The 19,536-nt window shown below is 44.8% G+C and overlaps 2 protein-coding genes across 7 annotated transcripts in view; one reads left to right on the top strand and one right to left on the bottom strand.

The window, feature by feature from the left end:
* The first annotated feature begins 339 nt into the window (after nucleotides 1–339).
* On the top strand, nucleotides 340–1,979 carry malsu1 (mitochondrial assembly of ribosomal large subunit 1). Its single transcript, XM_056270250.1, has 4 exons — nucleotides 340–542; nucleotides 1,036–1,199; nucleotides 1,589–1,670; nucleotides 1,744–1,979. Exons 1-4 carry the CDS (start codon nucleotides 383–385, stop codon nucleotides 1,893–1,895), a joined length of 558 nt encoding a protein of 185 aa, XP_056126225.1. The 5' UTR covers nucleotides 340–382; the 3' UTR covers nucleotides 1,896–1,979.
* Nucleotides 1,980–5,952: 3,973 nt separating this feature from the next.
* Nucleotides 5,953–19,536, bottom strand: part of khdc4 (KH domain containing 4, pre-mRNA splicing factor) — a 24,067-nt gene continuing 10,483 nt past the window's right edge. The window contains exons 6-14 of one of the 6 annotated variants that reach the window (XM_056270243.1): nucleotides 19,492–19,536; nucleotides 19,030–19,241; nucleotides 12,935–12,995; nucleotides 10,941–10,998; nucleotides 8,924–9,114; nucleotides 8,051–8,203; nucleotides 7,388–7,497; nucleotides 6,823–6,914; nucleotides 5,953–6,388 (exon numbers count right to left, since the gene is read on the bottom strand). The exon at nucleotides 19,492–19,536 is cut by the window's right edge and continues 116 nt beyond it. In XM_056270243.1, the coding sequence (XP_056126218.1) occupies nucleotides 6,216–6,388; nucleotides 6,823–6,914; nucleotides 7,388–7,497; nucleotides 8,051–8,203; nucleotides 8,924–9,114; nucleotides 10,941–10,998; nucleotides 12,935–12,995; nucleotides 19,030–19,241; nucleotides 19,492–19,536 (1,095 nt within the window). In that variant the 3' untranslated portion in view covers nucleotides 5,953–6,215. Of the gene's footprint in view, nucleotides 6,915–7,387; nucleotides 7,498–8,050; nucleotides 8,204–8,923; nucleotides 9,115–10,940; nucleotides 10,999–12,934; nucleotides 12,996–19,029; nucleotides 19,242–19,491 lie in introns of all 6 variants that reach the window. The other 5 variants (XM_056270244.1, XM_056270241.1, XM_056270242.1 and 2 more) reach the window with 5 other exon arrangements.

Here is a 19,536-nt window from a genome sequence, read left to right as displayed (position 1 = left end):
AAAGTTATTTTAAGACGACGCACATAGTTCAGACGTATTAGTACCACGTAAAATGTGTATAAATAGAAAAGAGTCCGAAAGTTTAAGAACCGCTGATAAACAAAATATCACGCTTCGGTAAATCTTTATAATTACATAGGTCAAAATTATGCCGTACTCGGTTATAATTTTGAGATTAAAAATTGAAATCATGAAATTAAAAAAATCGATATTATAACATTAAAAAAATCGAAATAATGCCTTTCTCTGTTGTGTGACGCACATCCGGTGACGTCACACGCGCGCAGCCGCAAGGAGTCCGAGAGAGAGAGACAGACACCTCAGATCACGTGCTTCCTCATATAAAGTCCTCATAAATGACACACACACACACACACACAGAATGATGTTAGCGCGCTGTCTGCGGTCTCCAGCTCCTCGCGGGCTCCTCAGAGTCGCAGGCTTCCGCTCGTCTTTACAGCAGAAGGACACACAACAACTCACAACAGCAGCAGCAGAACACACCGCTACACACGCGGAGCTCCAGACACACACAGCACGAGGTCAGGCGCTCACCGACACACAACTCCTGTCCGGCTCATTAACGCCAACTGCTAAATAAAGTAATAAAAACACATCGAGCACGTTCATCTTACAACTCTCATTATTGCAGCGCAAATCTCTAATGTCAGTGTTGAAATATGGAGGGTCTTAAAATAGGTTCCATTTTCATGCAAAGTGTATATATATTCTGTTCATTTTTAGGTGAAACTAAGCCTATTTAAAGATTGTTAGAGATTACATGTACTGTAACTGTAGTAATAATGAATTATGCATAATTAGATGCAGTTAAAGGGACAGTTCACCTAAAAATTCCCAAAAGTTCTGTCATCATTTTCTCTCCCTCGTGTTCCAAACCTGTATGAGTTTCTTTCTTTTGTCGAACACAGAGATATTTTGAAGAATGTGTGTCACCATACAGTTGTTGGACCCCATAGACTTCCACAGTGTTTTAGTGAAGTGTTCCTGTTGTTGTGTGTGTGTGTGTGTGTTCAGGGTTTGACGTGGGTCTGCTGGTGTCGGCCCTGAGGCAGGAGAACGCTTCTGACATCTGTGTCATCAGGGTCTCACCTGAGCTCAGGTACACCGATCACATGATCATCGTGAGCGGATCGTCCCCGCGACACCTCAGCGCCATGGCAGAGAGCGTGCTCAAAGCGGTAAGGCCGCGCGCTGGACCACTAGCGGAAACACACACTGAATCGAGATCTATGGAAGCTTGTTTTCAGCTGAGAATAAAACAATAAACTCAGAATTGTGAGCAATAAACTGGGAATTGTGAGTTATAAACAGGGAGTCGCGGGGGGAAAAGTCAGAATTACAATTCATAAATTGGGAATTAAAAGTTCTAAAATCAGAATTGCAAGAAATAAAGTCAGAATTCCGATTAATAAACTGTAAATTGCAAGAAAAATGGTGAGAAAGACGCAGTTCCCTTTTTATGGTTTATTCAGGCAGAACCGCTTCCCTAGACCCGGATGACACGCAGAGCTCGGGTCAGTGGAGCGGTCCGGCTTTGACCCGGCTCAAACACTCTTTGTGTTCGCAGTTTAAGTTCCTGCGTAAGAACGAGGAGCGGCACGTTCGGCTGGAGGGCAGAGACTGCGACGACTGGAAGTGCATCGACTTCGGTTCGTAGCGGCTGCGAGCGTGTGTGTGTGTGTGTGTGTGTGTGTGTGTGACTGACCGTGTTCTGTCCCGCAGGATCCATGGTGCTTCACCTCATGCTGTCGGACACCAGAGACACGTATGAGCTGGAGAAGCTCTGGACACTGCGCTCGCATGACGAACAGCTCCAGCGCACGCCAGAACACACACTCCCCGCAGACTTCATCCTCGACATGAAGAACAACTGACCCCAGAACACACACTTCATCCTCGACATGAAGAACAACCGACCCCAGAACACACACTTCATCCTCGACATGAAGAACAACTGACCCCAGAACACACACTTCATCCTCGACATGAAGAACAACTGACCCCAGAACACACACTTCATCCTCGACATGAAGAACAACCGACCCCAGAACACACACTTCATCCTCGACATGAAGAACAACTGACCCCAGAACACACACTTCATCCTCGACATGAAGAACAACTGACCCCAGAACACACACTTCATCCTCGACATGAAGAACTGACCCCAGAACACACACTTCATCCTCGACATGAAGAACAACCGACCCCAGAACACACACTTCATCCTCGACATGAAGAACAACTGACCCCAGAACACACACTTCATCCTCGACATGAAGAACAACTGACCCCAGAACACACACTTCATCCTCGACATGAAGAACTGACCCCAGAACACACACTTCATCCTCGACATGAAGAACAACTGACCCCAGAACACACACTTCATCCTCGACATGAAGAACAACTGACCCCAGAACACACACTTCATCCTCGACATGAAGAACAACTGACCCCAGAACACACACTTCATCCTCGACATGAAGAACAACCGACCCCAGAACACACACTTCATCCTCGACATGAAGAACAACTGACCCCAGAACACACACTTCATCCTCGACATGAAGAACTGACCCCAGAACACACACTTCATCCTCGACATGAAGAACTGACCCCAGAACACACACTCCCCTCGGACTCCATCTGTGGGAGAACAGCTTTAGGGAATGTAAATACTCTCAGAAAATCCCGTTTTGAGCTGCTAACTTTGAATAAAAGGATTTAATTCACAAATATTGTGCGAGTCGAATATAAATGTGTGTTAATAACTTCTGCTTGATAAATCAAAGATGCACATGGTATAACTATGATAACAATAACACTAATGATAATGATAACTATAAGGAAGAGCATAATGTTAACTAATAATAGCAATAACTATAAGTAATAACAATAATGTTAACTATAACAAAAACTAACAATAACGACAGACACCCAACCTGCAGAAAGTCCTTTGAGGGAGTTAACCCGAATTTAACCCTCTGGTGCTCTTCAAAAGAAATAAAAAAAAACTTCTTTTTTTTTTTTACTTGATCGGAATGGTACGAAAGGTGGTAAAGGTTCTGGCACTTGCTGAGTAAACACAATAAATCATGGACAGGATTTGAAAAGGTTAAATGAACACGCCTTAACGCGGCGCGAACTGACGCCAAAGTTCAGACGCGTCAATGCACAAAAAGCACCAAAAAAAATCACTCGCGCGTAACGTGAGTTTCCCCTAGTGGCAGCGTGCGGAACTGCAGCCGAACACACACTCGCTGAACGCTCGTTTACTGAGAGATCAGCTCACATGCGGAACACACACACTTGTTTAGATTTATGGCTTAGATCTTCTTGCAGTTTTTCTTGAGTAAAATGTGTTTTTGAAAATATATAACCAAATATAGTAAATTCCTTTCATTGAAACAAAGAAACTGAAAAATTCGGCCATTTTTGAAGGCCAGGTGGAGAGCACCAGAGGGCTAAAGCAGGGTGGATTGGCTGCCAGAGTTTTCCATCGTTACAGAACTCTATAGCTCTGGCTACAGTTGTGCTGAGGACAAAAAAAACTGTGTCCGCTCAATTGTGCCCTTTCTTGCAAGAAAATGAGATTATGAAAAATTTCAGTCAGGATTCAGACCGCATCATAGCACAGAAACTGCGCTAGTTAAAATTACAAATGATTTAATTCTAGCTTCTGATGCTGTATCTCAATACTAGTTCTACTCGATCTTAGCGCTGCGTTCGACACTATCGATCATAAAATACTCTTGGATCGACTACAAATCTACACTGGTGTTCAGGGACAGGCATTAAGCTGGTTCAGATCGTACTTATCGGACCGTTACCATTTTGTTTGTTTAAATGGGGAAATTGGAAGATAACGTCAGTAGACCATGGAGTGCCGCAAGGATCGGTGCTAGGCCCTCTGCTATTCTCAATATATATGCTGCCACTTGGTAATATTATAAGAAAACATGGAATTAATTTCCACTGTTATGCTGATGACACTCAATTATATATTTCATCACGGCCAGATGAAAACACTAACTTATCTAAATTGACAGAGTGTCTTAAAGATATAAAATGCTGGATGACGTGTAATTTCCTGCTATTAAATCCAGATAAAACGGAGGTATTACTTGTTGGGCTAAAAAACTATCCACAAAACCTCTTACAATACAACTTTAATTTAGAAGGATGTCCTGTTACTTTATCCACTACAGTAAAAGACCTGGGAGTTATACTAGACCACAACTTGTCTTTCGAAAATCATATTTCATATGTTACAAGAACTGCCTTTTTCCACCTTAGAAACATTGCTAAATTACGTAACATGCTATCTGTCTCTGATGCAGAAAAGTTAGTTCATGCATTCATGACCTCGAGACTAGATTACTGTAATGCTTTATTAGCCAGTTGTCCTGCATCCTCAATAAACAAGCTACAGTTAGTGCAAAATGCAGCCGCTAGAGTTCTTACTAGGTCAAGAAAATATGATCATATAACACCGATTTTATCATCTCTGCACTGGTTACCTATTAAGTTCCGTATCAATTACAAAGTACTATTACTGACCTATAAAGCCCTAAATGGTTTAGCTCCTGTGTATTTAATGGACCTTCTATCGCCATACAATCCATCGCGTTCTTTAAGATCACTAAATTCGAGGCTTCTAGTCATTCCTAGGATATCTAAGTCCACCAAAGGAGGGAGGGCGTTCCCACATTTAGCTCCTAAACTCTGGAATAGCCTTCCTGATATTGTTCGAGGCTCAGACTCGCTCTCCCAGTTTAAAACTAGATTAAAGACGCATCTCTTTAGCCAAGCATTTACATAATGCTTACCTTTTATACCACTGTTGAATCAGATCAACTGCATTTAATACTATAAAACTTGAAGAGACTGTAGGTTATCTGTATAGGTTGCATAGTATTTGCAGTCATTACGTTCCTGTATATATTGCGTGAATGACGGGTGGTTGGGCAGATATTGTGTTGCGGTAGGTAGTATGCCATACGGAACCGTTGTCCACTGAAACTGCCTATTCACGCACCAGTGGGGCTCGACAGCCTTAGTCAACGGGTTGGCGCGTATGGTTGGGCTGCGGAGAGATTGTGAGATTGTGGTTAGGTCTCAGCAGCAGGAGGGACGTAGAGGTCAGTAAGCTGGGCTGAGTTGAGTGGGGGACGGAGGGGGGTGATTTTGGGACGCAAGAGTCACTGTCTTCATGTTTTATCATCTACGCTCGTGTTATGGAAATCATTATGAACAGCAGCTACACTAATTATTATCCCCTTTGCTTTTCTGCTGTTATCTCGGGATGCGAGTCCCGAGGAAAATGGCGTTCGTCAGCTCCAGTTTGTATCCAGCCTCTCACGGAGACTTCAGATGCTCCAATCACAAAGCCTATGAAGTGACGACTCAACACGGGCGATATGGACTCTCTATGGTGGACGGCACTGATCCTCAACAACTCGTCTTAAGACCGGCGTGATTACTTGGACTTCCAAAAAATACTCTAAATGTTCCGATCCAATCTGACTTGTAATGCTGCCCGAATCATGCACTGTTCCTTCGTTGGCCAGAGAAGAACTGGCCCCCCGACTGAGTCTGGGTTCTCCCAAGGTTTTTTTCTCCATTCTGTCCCTGATGGAGTTTGGGTTCCTCCACTGTTGCCTTGGCTTTTGGCTGCTTAGTTGGGGACATTTAACATTTAATATTCAATAATATTATTGATCTGCCTTACTTCAGGTGGACGCTGACGCAATTTTCCTTTAGAAACAAACTTTGTTGTATTATTTTCATGTTATCACTGTGAAGCTGCTTTGATACAATCTGTATTGTAAAAGCGCTATACAAATAAAGGTGACTTGACTCATATTCTCAGAGAATTAACTTTAAAATCAACTTTACAGCTATAGAAGAATAAACAGGACACAAACATTCTGTGAGTAAATGAGTTTATTTGTCAAGAGAATCACAGTAACATTACAAATCAAAGTGATGAAGAAACTAAAACAGAGCCGGCTTTAAAAAGTGAGTCCTGCAGTGTCACATGATCTGCCATCAGTCACATGATCAGTCACATGATCAGTCACATGCTGATTTCTGCGGCTCCTCGTTCCTCATCTGACCCAGAGTCTTTCGGAGCGGATGAGGCCATGAATGACGACGCTACCTGTGTGTGTGTGTGTGTGTGTGTGTGTCTACGGTGCCATCCAGAAGGGCTGCGGCGTGTGTGTGTGTGTGTGTGTTTTGGGCCGGTGAGGAGAAGGCGAGAGGTACGTATATCCTTTCGAGGGTCCGTGATCGTCCTCTTCATCCGAGGAATCTCCGGCGTACGCCACCAGCCCGGCCCGGAAGCGCTTCACCTGCGGCTCTGATGACACCAGAAACCAGAGACAAGCACACAAACAACACCATACCAGCAATCAAGGAAACAGGAAGTTAAACAACCGCATGTCATTGGAAGCGTCCAATCAGGAGGCGGAAGGGAACGAGGCCCCGCCCATCCAGCATCCCCCCGCAGGGACATGAAAGAGAGAGAGAAAAAACACAGAGAAAGAGAGAGAACACAGAACACAAGAGAGACGCCGTTAGTGTGGAGTCACACGGCACGGCAGGGGAGGAGCCTCAAACTCAACTGACCAATCACGGCCCTCAAGCTGAAGCGTGTCATTTCCTGTGAAACGCCACACTTCAGCTTTACCTGTGCTAATGATACAGTCCCGCTGCTGCAGCTCATCTGTGTGTGTGTGATGACAGACATCAGCAGGAGTGTGTGTGTGTGTGTGTGTGTGTGAAGCGTCTTACCCAGAAGGCTCGGCGGCGCCGTCTTCTCGTCTGCTTTCTGAGATCTCAGTCCGTTGAGCGGCGCTGACACACACGGCATGATCGTTCTGCTGCTGCGCAACACACACACACACACACACACACACCAAAATCAACATGATCACATGATTAACGTTCACTTTCAATACAGAAGATTATGATAATGTTTATAATATTGTTTATAATATCATGTAAATATAAGTGAATTTTGATCACATCATTCGCATTTACATTAGTGTGATGAGAGAGTGTGTGTGTGTGTGTGAGAGTGTGAGAGTGTGTGTGTAAGTGAGTGAGTGAGAGTGTGTGTGTGAGAGAGTGTGTCTGTGCGTGTGTGTGAGAGAGTGTGTGCGTGTGTGTGAGTGAGAGAGAGAGAGTGAGTGAGTGAGAGTGTGTGTGAGAGTGTGTGTGTGAGAGTGTGTGTGTGAGAGAGAGAGAGAGTGTGTGTGTGTGTGTGTGAGAGAGAGAGAGAGAGTGTGTGTGTGTGTGTGAGAGTGAGTGTGAGTGTGTGTGTGTGTGTGTGTGTGTGCCTGTTGAAGTGTCTGACCTGTCTCTCTCTCTCACAGGCCCTGAGGAAGCAGCAGACGGGGGTCCTGATGACTCGGAGCTGCCCACAGCCATGCCTGCACCTAAATTAGTCATATGAATGGGTCCATGCTATGAGCAGAAAAACACAACAGCATTAACACACACCCTCCTTTACACACACACACACACACACACACACACACACATCAGTGACTGATCATCTCTCTCACACACACACACTCACATCAAATCACTCTTATACGGGGGGGGGGGGGGACTGCACATTTACAGTCAGACAGTGAGCAGTTCCCATCATTCACCACAGACCCTAGTGAGCCGCCGTACGCTAATCACCACAAGTATTTAAAAAAGGGCCATGCATTTAAACGATAATAAAAAAAATTACAAACTAAATTAAATACAAACACTAATTTTTTTACATATGAATAAAACTATAATAGTATCTCAACGAGACTAAATGACCGGATTAGGGCTGGGTTAGCAGTTCTGCGGCTCACTAGAGTCTGTTCACTACAGACATGCAGATCCGGCAGACCCTCAGGCTCCGCCCACAAACCGTCTGTCACCGTGGCGACAGGAAGCTGGCGTCACACACACCTGCAGAAACGGGGTAAAGCGGTACGGTGACGAGAGCAGGGTCCGGCGCGGGCCGACAGCTCACCTGGTATCCCAGAAGGCCTTGCTCCGACTCGTCCGGCACCTCCTCAGTGAAGCGCCGCTTCTGTGGCGGGAGGGGCGGAGCCACGGGTCTGGGCGGAGCCGAAAGTGAGGGCGGAGCCACGGCAGGGGGCGGGAACTGAGCGGGAGGAAGAGTCTGGAGAGAGAGAGAGAGAGAGAGAGATGTGTGTCAGGACACGAGAGACACACACACACACACACACACACAACACAGGTCTCTCTCTCACACAGATCGCCTGCGGACACAGGAGACGAGTGACGATCTGGGAAAAGAAACGAGATTCCCAGTGGAGTAACTAATGCAATACTGTTCAGTTCACTGATAATCGGGAGACCGGATCGCAAAACACAATACAAACCCGGCAAAGCTTATGAGCTCACACACACTCTCGTCACGAATCCAAACGTGTCATAATATTCATGCAGAACATGATCACATCACTGGCGACTCAGCCCAGCTCCGCCTCCCTCCACACCGGCTGTCCCGGGGGCGGGGTTATGTAAATACTAGGGTCTGTGATGTCACTAACCCGAGAGGAAGCTCGTGTAGTTCTACCAGCCGTTTCTTGTAGTCCTTAAAAAACGATTTCGTTCAAAGCAAATCTCTCCCTTTGCTTTCCACTGTGAGCGTCGTAACTTTGCAGATGTTGTTCGTGCTCACACAGCAGCATTACACACTCACTACAGTTAGAGAAGTGAAATCATAATCAACCGCCCTTTAATAGTGTTAGCTAACTGTCACAACACTGTGTGTAATGTGTGTGTCGTTGTCTGGCAGGTTCATGCTGAGTATTCTAGATTCCTGAATCAGATGAGCAGTGCGATGCCCACACACACACAGGTGAGCGCGGGTTACCTGTGCCGGGACGCTAGCGGGCGCGAGGGGATACTGCGCGGGGGGGACGGGCCCCGGGGCCGCGGGAGACACCGGATACGGAGGAGCGACGGGTTGCTGAGGAACGGGATACGGCTGGAATCCCGCGGGAGGATGAGGATAATACTGAGACTGAGGAGGCATCCCGTTCATAGCAGGAGGCTGGAGAAAACCTGCTGACACACACACACACGCGCACACACACGCGCACGCACGCACGCACACACACAAACACACGCACACACTCTGATCAGACTCGGCAGATGAGAACATACAAGCTGTGTGTGTGAGTGAGTGAGTGAGTGAGTGTGTGTTTATCATTTGTGTGTGTGAGTGTGTGTTTACTGTTTACCCTGTGTGTGTGTGTGTGTGTGTTTACCCTTTGTGTGTGTGTGTGTGTGTTTACCCTGTGTGTGTGAGTGTGTGTTTACTGTTTACCCTGTGTGTGTGTGTGTGTGTGTGTGTTTACCCTGTGTGTGTGTGTTTACCATGTGTGTGAGTGTGTTTACCCTGTGTGTGTGTGTGTGTGTGTGTGTTTACCCTGTGTGTGTGTGTGTTTACCCTGTGTGTGTGCGTGTGTGTGTTTACCCTGTGTGTGTGTGTGTGTGTTTACCCTGTGTGTGTGTGTGTGTTTACCCTGTGTGTGTGTGTTTACCCTGTGTGTGTGAGTGTGTGTTTACTGTTTACCCTGTGTGTGTGTGTGTGTGTGTTTACCCTTTGTGTGTGTAAATGTGTGTGTTTACTGTTTACCCTGTGTGTGCGTGTGTGTGTGTTTACCCTGTGTGTGTGTGTGTGTTTACCCTTTGTGTGTGTGAGTGTGTGTTTACTGTTTACCCTGTGTGTGTGTGTGTGTGTGTTTACTGTTTACCCTGTGTGTGTGTGTGTGTTTACCCTTTGTGTGTGTAAATGTGTGTGTTTACTGTTTACCCTGTGTGTGCGTGTGTGTGTGTTTACCCTGTGTGTGTGTGTGTGTGTGTGTGTGTGTTTACCCTTTGTGTGTGTGAGTGTGTGTTTAGTGTTTACCCTGTGTGTGTGTGTGTGTGTTTACCCTTTGTGTGTGTGAGTGTGTGTTTACTGTTTACCCTGTGTGTGTGTTTACCCTGTGTGTGTGTGTGTGTGTTTACCCTTTGTGTGTGTGTGTGTTTACTGTTTACCCTGTGTGTGTGTGTTTACCCTGTGTGTGTGTGTGTGTGTGTGTGTTTACCCTTTGTGTGTGTGAGTGTGTGTTTACTGTTTACCCTGTGTGTGTGTGTGTGTGTTTACCCTTTGTGTGTGTGAGTGTGTGTTTACTGTTTACCCTGTGTGTGTGTTTACCCTGTGTGTGTGTGTTTACCCTTTGTGTGTGTGAGTGTGTGTTTACTGTTTACCCTGTGTGTGTGTGTGTGTGTGTTTACCCTTTGTGTGTGTGAGTGTGTGTTTACTGTTTACCCTGTGTGTGTGTGTGTGTGTGTTTACCCTTTGTGTGTGTGAGTGTGTGTTTACTGTTTACCCTGTGTGTGTGTTTACCCTTTGTGTGTGAGTGTGTGTTTACTGTTTACCCTGTGTGTGTGTGTGTTTACCCTTTGTGTGTGAGTGTGTGTTTACTGTTTACCCTGTGTGTGTGTGTGTGTGTGTGTGTGTGTTTACCCTGTGTGTGTGTGTGTGTGTTTACCCTGTGTGTGTGTGTGTGTTTACCCTGTGTGTGTGTGTGTGTGTGTGTGTGTGTTTACCCTGTGTGTGTGTGTGTGTGTGTGTGTGTGTTTACCCTGTGTGTGTGTGTGTGTTTACCCTTTGTGTGTGTGAGTGTGTGTTTACTGTTTACCCTGTGTGTGTGTGTGTGTGTTTACCCTTTGTGTGTGTGAGTGTGTGTTTACTGTTTACCCTGTGTGTGTGTGTGTGTGTGTGTGTGTGTTTACCCTTTGTGTGTGTGTGTGTATGTGTTTACCCTGTGTGTGTGTGTGTGTGTGTGTTTACCCTGTGTGTGTGTGTGTTTACCCTGTGTGTGTGTGTGTGTGTTTACCCTGTGTGGGCATCACACTGCTCATCTGATTCAGGAATCTAGAATACTCAGCATGAACCTGCCAGACAACGACACACACACAGTGTTATCACAGTTAACTAAGAAAGACTATTAAATAAAATTTTCATTCATTGCATTGAAGCTGAAATAATATAAAATATAAATATTAAATGATAAACTTCTTAAAGGTCCCCTGACATGGCGTTATTTTATTATTTTATAATGTTTCCTGGGTTACCCTTATAATGTTAGTATGTTTTTTAGATAAAAAATAATCATAATTTAGAAATAAAAGGCATTTTTCCTTGCCTGATTTTAGCCTTTGATTTGAACGCTCTGTTTGAAGGGGCGTGTCTGTGTGGGATTCAGTGTAACGGCCACTGCTGTGATTGGCTGTGGGATTCAGTGGGACCGCCCACTGCTGTGATTGGCTGTGGGATTCAGTGGGACCGCCCACTGCTGTGATTGGCTGACATATTACATGTGAAACTCTCTCGAATACTTCTACTACAGCTATTATACGTTTTTACTATAACAGCTATCGAGATTAACGAATCGTGGGAAGTTTTTAAAGTATTAAGATCTATTCCCATCACATGTTGCCGTGGTGAGCATTGAGCAGAGGACAGTGTGTTGATCGCGAGCATGAAGATCTTATCATTGTAACGCAGTGTCTGCACTCTCTCTGCTTTCACCAATGCAAACACGATGATGTAAATACAGTAAGAGCTTCGTTGTGCAGTGTAACGTGCGTCATTCATTTCAGAACCAGTGTCCAGATAAACTCGCGCTGTGGAAAGATTGTTCTTTGATCGCTTTCTGTATAATTTGTTCAGAATTTAAATACGATTATTTTCATCCTACTAAAAGAAACGATGTGAAGTTGATATTTTAGTCACTGGCTTGACTTGTGCATAAACGATTTTGAGAGAAAGATTGCCTGTCTGAACTTGAACAATTACACATCAGAAAGTGTAGCTTGGTAGCATTAGCTCTGATTTATTCTCAGACGTTCATCGAGGCCAGCTCTGTATCGGCCCAAGGTTAGGAAACAGTCGTCAGTGAAACCCATTGTTTCTTCAGAGGCTCGGATGAGGCAGAGAGAGACAGCCAAAGCTCGGCTTACACCGACTGACATGTCTAGCCACTGGGGGACCAAATACAGGCTAGCGGAACTCATGTTAATGCTACAAACCTCAGAAAGTGAAGATTTCATGTCAGGGGACCTTTAAACTATAATAGTATAAAAATAATATTAGACAGACAGACAGAGAGAGACAGACAGACAGACAGACAGACAGACAGTCAGACAGACAGAGTGAGACAGACAGACAGACAGACAGACAGACAGACAGAGAGTGAGATAGACAGACAGACAGACAGACAGACAGACAGACAGACAGACAGACAGAGAGTGAGATAGACAGACAGACAGACAGAGAGTGAGATAGACAGACAGACAGACAGACAGACAGACAGACAGAGAGTGAGATAGACAGACAGACAGACAGACAGAGAGTGAGATAGACAGACAGACAGACAGACAGACAGAGAGTGAGATAGACAGACAGACAGACAGAGAGTGAGATAGACAGACAGACAGACAGACAGACAGACAGAGAGTGAGACACACAGACAGACAGACAGACAGACAGACAGACAGACAGACAGAGAGTGAGATAGACAGACAGACAGACAGAGAGTGAGATAGACAGACAGACAGACAGACAGACAGACAGACAGAGAGTGAGATAGACAGACAGACAGACAGAGAGTGAGACACACAGACAGACAGAGTGAGACAGACAGACAGACAGACAGAGAGTGAGATAGACAGACAGACAGACAGAGAGTGAGACACACAGACAGACAGACAGACAGAGAGTGAGACACACAGACAGACAGACAAAGAGTGAGATAGACAGACAGACAGACAGTCAGACAGACAGAGTGAGACAGACAGACAGACAGACAGAGAGTGAGACGGGTCTTACGGTCTGCAGGAGGTTTTCACAGAGGGTTTTTGCAGCAGCAAGTCCTTCTGGTTTTGGGTGACTGGAGGAACAGAGAAACTCATAAACAAGGATGTGCTTCAACTGCCTGAACACTGACTGTGTGTGTGTGTGTGTGTGTGTGTGTGTGTGTGTGTGTGAGATCTGTACACACGCCTGATGTATATGTACATTAGAGGTCGACCGATTCATCGGTTTTGCCGATTAATCGGTACCGATAGTTGTTTGGTGGAACTATCGTTATCGGCAAAAATCCACACCGATAGTTTTTCCGGGTTGCGTCCGTTGCTGGAGCGGCTGAGAAGTGCGCGCGGTCATTACACAGCAGGAGAGCGCTGAGAACAGAAGAGACTGCTGGCATTATACAGAGTGAGAGCGGCCTCTAGAGGACAAATAACAAACTATCACTGGCTGAGTTGTTTACGTTAACACGTGAGGCAGCGCGCAGCACGGAGAGAACACGCAGCACAGAGAGCGCTGACATTTAAAACACCGACACAGTGGCGTAGACAGGGGAGGGGCCATGGGGGCACTGGCCCCTCCTGAAAACTGATTGGCCCCCCAGTGTGCCCCCACCCTTCTACTTGTCTGTCATTCAAAAATTCAAATCATAATCTTTCAGTTTGTAGTAGAATAATTCATGATTCCGCGTCGCGATGCTTCTCAACGAGGACCAAGAATAGCGAGCTAGAGCTTTTTCTATTTCATTTTTTTTGACCCAGCGCCAATATTTCCACCCGTGTTCTCTGATTTGTTACTTAGACTTGAGTGAACTAACATTCAGCCAATCACAGCGCGAAGCATCTATTGGGCGCGTCTGCAATATGCTTCAAATCTCTTGTTGCTCTTGCGAATTTTCGTGTTCGTTTAGTTGCAGTTTGTTTGGCCGTCTAATCTATTCCATGCATGCACCCCAGAAAAAAAGCAGAGGACGATTACATCATTTTTTTGACACACACTGTAAGTATAATGTGTTACAGTATGTCGCGATGACATGAATCACACGTAAAGTTTCCTTGTTATGATTTAACCTACTGTAACGCAGTAAGACGTGTAAGACAACAGAACCCGAATGGACCTCGTCGCGCCTGATTGTGTCGAGTGTGTGTTAAATGCTCTCCTACTTGTTGCTTTGGATAAAAGCGTCTGTTAAATGAGACATAACAGATTATTCCCAGCAGGCACACAATGTCATAAGACGTTGATATTTGGTTAAATTTTAGTTGCGACGTCGGGTGACCAAAATTCAATGTAAATTCAACATCTAATGTCAATGTTAAATTGATGTCCAATACCGAATACATTGATTTAGGTTTTATTGATATATTTTTTATAAAATGTCTGTTGTATAAAATTACTGTAGGCTAGATGTAATCTGTATACTACTCATTGAACACTTTGTTTTGTCCAACTGTTAAGAAGTAAGATAAAAGTTATTGTTCAAGTGCAGTTTAACTGAAATATTGTAAATATCATAAAATATCTTTATTTCATAAAAATAAAGTATAGATGTTCACAGTTGTCTGAAAGTCCCAAGTCCTGCAATATTTTTTTATTTCGAGTATGATTTCACAAAAATAGGTTGCTGTAAACTATCATGGCATGTTCCCAAAATTGGCACTAGGGTGCTGTAAAATGCCAATTGCTATTCCATCTAGAATTTATTATTATGAACATCACCTTTCAGTCCCTCCAGAAAAACGCGATTATGCGATCGCATGATTCAATGCATAATCAGCCAAAGTCATTTATGCGGGGGCATTTTTTCAAATACGCCGCACTTTTGCCATATAAATTGCCGATTTCTACGCAAAATATGCGGGGCTTGTATGATTTCATAATCCCCGCATTTTTGTTGCAAAAAAGAAAGTCACATATATCTTAGCAGAAAGTTAAAAAATGTTGCGTTTACTTCACACAAGAGCAGCCATTTCCCCCTGTTGCCATGGGAATGTTATGAAATGACGTAATTACGCGACATGAACATCATTGAAAAGCTGTAAAACAGGAAACATTTTTTCATATTTTATTTATTCATTTTTACAGAAGTTGTAGCATATTCCTTTTGTAAAGCTACAGAACTTGTTTGACTCATCAATGTTTTGTAAGTTTGAGCCATGTGTTTTTAAGGTCTGAAATAAAACAAAATGAAATATTCCAGCACTTTCTGTGATGTAGTTATGCTTGCTTATCATAGGAAGTAATAAGAAATAGCTCTTTACATTAAGATAGTAGCCTAGTGAGAACAGGGTGTTGGGGAATCACTTTTTCTCTCTTTTTCATCAAACCGCAGTTTTTGCAAGTTCCCGCAATTTCATCACATAAAATTGCATAAATATCCTGCATATTCCATCGCCGCATAATCAAGGATTTAAAAAAGATTTATTACAATTTTATTACAGTTATATGAATTCATTAATTGTGTATTTATTATATGAATGATTAATATAATTATGCATTTATATAAATAAGGCTGTTCTATTATTATTTGTGAGTTGTACACTAATACATTGGATTATTTTATTTATTACAGTTTTTGTTTCACTTTTGTAAAGTGAAAAGTTAATATAAATTGCATTTTATTGTTTTGATTTTGAGCAGTGAATAACTGCTATTAAAAGATAATAGGGTATCACTGTTTATTGCTGATTTTAAAGCTTGCTGAACTTGAAATGATTTGGATATCTACAGTTCTACATAAATACACAACATAAGAATGGCCCCTCTGTAATAATTGTGGCCCCTCTTGTGCCCCCCAGTTGAAAAAATCCTAGAATCGCCCCTGCACCGACAGCAAAACGGTATGAATACATAACACTAAAGTAGCTACACATTGCCATATCATTATAAATTAATTCATTTGTTGACTAGATGCTGCATCAGCAGAGGAAGAACAGTAGTTTGCCGTCGAGGCTGTGAGGACTCTAACATTACCTCAGTCAACCGTTAATGCATGTGACAAAAACACACGCAGACCTGACCCAAATGTTTTATGGCGCAATTGTTACCATCTATTTGCATTATTTTTATCCGGCTGGTCACCTTTATGCGTTCATTAGCCGACGAAGTTGCATATTTAAAACTAGTGACGTGATTGCTTTCTCAACATTGATATGTTCATGCAGCCGACAGAAACTAATCAGAAACGCGTTCGATTTGAGATCTTTTTAATCACTACAATAGATCTTGTTATTTTGATTAGATAATCATCAAGTGTTCTAAAATATAGAAGCAAATAAAGTGAGAGACTATAGGCTATATTACGCATACATACTACAGGTCTTTATTACATTTGAATGGCCATCTTTAAGCACGACTCTTTGGAATCATATGAAATGGTAACACTTTACAATAACATTCCATTTTTAGCATTAAATAAGGTTAATACAAGTTGTAGAAGAATTATTCATTGTTACGGTAGTTTGTTAATTTCAACATTTACTAATGCATTTGAAATTGAGTTTTAATTCTTATTTTATCTTTTATTACCTTAGTTAATGTACTGTGAATGAACTAACATGAATGATAAAGGTACAATTGTATTGCTCATATTAATACATGCAGTAAAAAGGTATATTACATTATGCATATAGTTCATGAAAGCTAGTTAATACATTCTTGTTTACAAATGGGACTTGCAAAGTGTTACCTATGAAATGTACGTATGTTTCTAGGTTATAGCTAACGAAACCTGTAATATTTTAATGTTTAAATTATTTTCTGTATAAAGTTAATATATTCATATTTATTTATTTAATTGAGCACATTTCAGTTCAGCACTGTTTTATTGTGAGTATGATGTTTGTTTTTAATCCAGTATCCATTAAAAAAAATATCGGTTGAATTATCGGTTATCGGCATGTACGGTCAAACCTAGATATCGGTATCGGTAAAATCCACTATCGGTCGACCTCTAATGTACATGGGCTCGAACGCCTCTCGGCGGCTCCAGGTGTGTGTGTGTGTGTGAGATCTGTACACACCTGATGTATATGTACATGGGCTCGAACGCCTCTCGCCCTGACGCCGGCTCCAGGTGTGTGTGTGTGTGTGTGTGTGAGAGATCTGTACACACCTGATGTATATGTACATGGGCTCGAACGCCTCTCGCCCTGACGCCGGCTCCAGGTGTGTGTGTGTGTGTGTGTGTGAGAGATCTGTACACACCTGATGTATATGTACATGGGCTCGAACGCCTCTCGCCCTGACGCCGGCTCCAGGTGTGTGTGTGTGTGTGTGTGTGAGAGATCTGTACACACCTGATGTATATGTACATGGGCTCGAACGCCTCTCGCCCTGACGCCGGCTCCAGGTGTGTGTGTGTGTGTGTGTGTGAGAGATCTGTACACACCTGATGTATATGTACATGGGCTCGAACGCCTCTCGCCCTGACGCCGGCTCCAGGTGTGTGTGTGTGTGAGAGAGATCTGTACACACCTGATGTATATGTACATGGGCTCGAACGCCTCTCGCCCTGACGCCGGCTCCAGGTGTGTGTGTGTGTGTGTGTGTGAGAGATCTGTACACACCTGATGTATATGTACATGGGCTCGAACGCCTCTCGCCCTGACGCCGGCTCCAGGTGTGTGTGTGTGTGTGTGTGTGAGAGATCTGTACACACCTGATGTATATGTACATGGGCTCGAACGCCTCTCGCCCTGACGCCGGCTCCAGGTGTGTGTGTGTGTGTGAGAGATCTGTACACACCTGATGTATATGTACATGGGCTCGAACGCCTCTCGCCCTGACGCCGGCTCCAGGTGTGTGTGTGTGTGTGTGTGTGAGAGATCTGTACACACCTGATGTATATGTACATGGGCTCGAACGCCTCTCGCCCTGACGCCGGCTCCAGGTGTGTGTGTGTGTGTGTGTGTGAGAGATCTGTACACACCTGATGTATATGTACATGGGCTCGAACGCCTCTCGCCCTGACGCCGGCTCCAGGTGTGTGTGTGTGTGTGTGTGTGAGAGATCTGTACACACCTGATGTATATGTACATGGGCTCGAACGCCTCTCGCCCTGACGCCGGCTCCAGGTGTGTGTGTGTGTGAGAGAGATCTGTACACACCTGATGTATATGTACATGGGCTCGAACGCCTCTCGCCCTGACGCCGGCTCCAGGTGTGTGTGTGTGTGTGTGTGTGAGAGATCTGTACACACCTGATGTATATGTACATGGGCTCGAACGCCTCTCGCCCTGACGCCGGCTCCAGGTGTGTGTGTGTGTGTGTGTGTGAGAGATCTGTACACACCTGATGTATATGTACATGGGCTCGAACGCCTCTCGCCCTGACGCCGGCTCCAGGTGTGTGTGTGTGTGTGAGAGATCTGTACACACCTGATGTATATGTACATGGGCTCGAACGCCTCTCGCCCTGACGCCGGCTCCAGGTGTGTGTGTGTGTGTGTGTGTGAGAGATCTGTACACACCTGATGTATATGTACATGGGCTCGAACGCCTCTCGCCCTGACGCCGGCTCCAGGTGTGTGTGTGTGTGTGTGTGTGAGAGATCTGTACACACCTGATGTATATGTACATGGGCTCGAACGCCTCTCGCCCTGACGCCGGCTCCAGGTGTGTGTGTGTGTGTGTGTGTGAGAGATCTGTACACACCTGATGTATATGTACATGGGCTCGAACGCCTCTCGCCCTGACGCCGGCTCCAGGTGTGTGTGTGTGTGTGTGTGTGAGAGATCTGTACACACCTGATGTATATGTACATGGGCTCGAACGCCTCTCGCCCTGACGCCGGCTCCAGGTGTGTGTGTGTGTGTGTGTGTGAGAGATCTGTACACACCTGATGTATATGTACATGGGCTCGAACGCCTCTCGCCCTGACGCCGGCTCCAGGTGTGTGTGTGTGTGTGTGTGTGAGAGATCTGTACACACCTGATGTATATGTACATGGGCTCGAACGCCTCTCGCCCTGACGCCGGCTCCAGGTGTGTGTGTGTGTGTGTGTGTGTGAGAGATCTGTACACACCTGATGTATATGTACATGGGCTCGAACGCCTCTCGCCCTGACGCCGGCTCCAGGTGTGTGTGTGTGTGTGTGTGTGAGAGATCTGTACACACCTGATGTATATGTACATGGGCTCGAACGCCTCTCGCCCTGACGCCGGCTCCAGGCACCCGGACCCTTTCCCCCGCAGGAACACTTTGGCTCCGGTCTCTGCCTGAATGTGCTGAAGATACGAGCAGCCCGGTCCCTCCACACACTCCTTCACACTGAAGCCGTGCAGCGCCTGGTCCAGGCCCACGAACACCTTATCCTGCACATAGTGCATCTGCGCACACACACACACACACACGGTTAGTCTCAATCCTGTGTGTTGAATGAGGAAGACACTAAGACTAGCGCTGCTGACAGCAGATCCTGAAACACGTTCTCATCTTCCACCGTTATTCATTCTCACACAACTCTGTCCTCGCGCTCATGTGAATTACATCAAGTAATAATTAGCAAAATCTCACTCTTGAGAACCATTGTATGATTGGAGCTGTTATTAAGAGAAGTACTGAACGCTGTGTACTCACTCCGCCTGTATAGTGAGGTTTGTGTGCAGCAGAGGGGATTGTGGG

Source organism: Rhinichthys klamathensis, unplaced genomic scaffold (assembly GCF_029890125.1).
Source record: "Rhinichthys klamathensis goyatoka isolate OS25496 unplaced genomic scaffold, OSU_Roscu_1.1 h1tg000300l_1, whole genome shotgun sequence".
NCBI classification, from domain to species: Eukaryota; Metazoa; Chordata; class Actinopteri; order Cypriniformes; family Leuciscidae; genus Rhinichthys; species Rhinichthys klamathensis.
The sequence above is the reverse complement of the archived record's forward strand: the minus strand, read 5'-3'. Positions and strand labels throughout refer to the sequence as shown.

Bases quoted from the DNA above. Each gene is read 5' to 3' on its own strand.
- malsu1 (XM_056270250.1), top strand. From the start codon at position 383: ATGATGTTAGCGCGCTGTCTGCGGTCTCCAGCTCCTCGCGGGCTCCTC. The intron at 543-1,035 runs GTCAGGCGCTCA...GTGTGTGTTCAG, and splicing joins CCAGACACACACAGCACGAG to GGTTTGACGTGGGTCTGCTG. The intron at 1,200-1,588 runs GTAAGGCCGCGC...TTGTGTTCGCAG, and splicing joins CAGAGAGCGTGCTCAAAGCG to TTTAAGTTCCTGCGTAAGAA.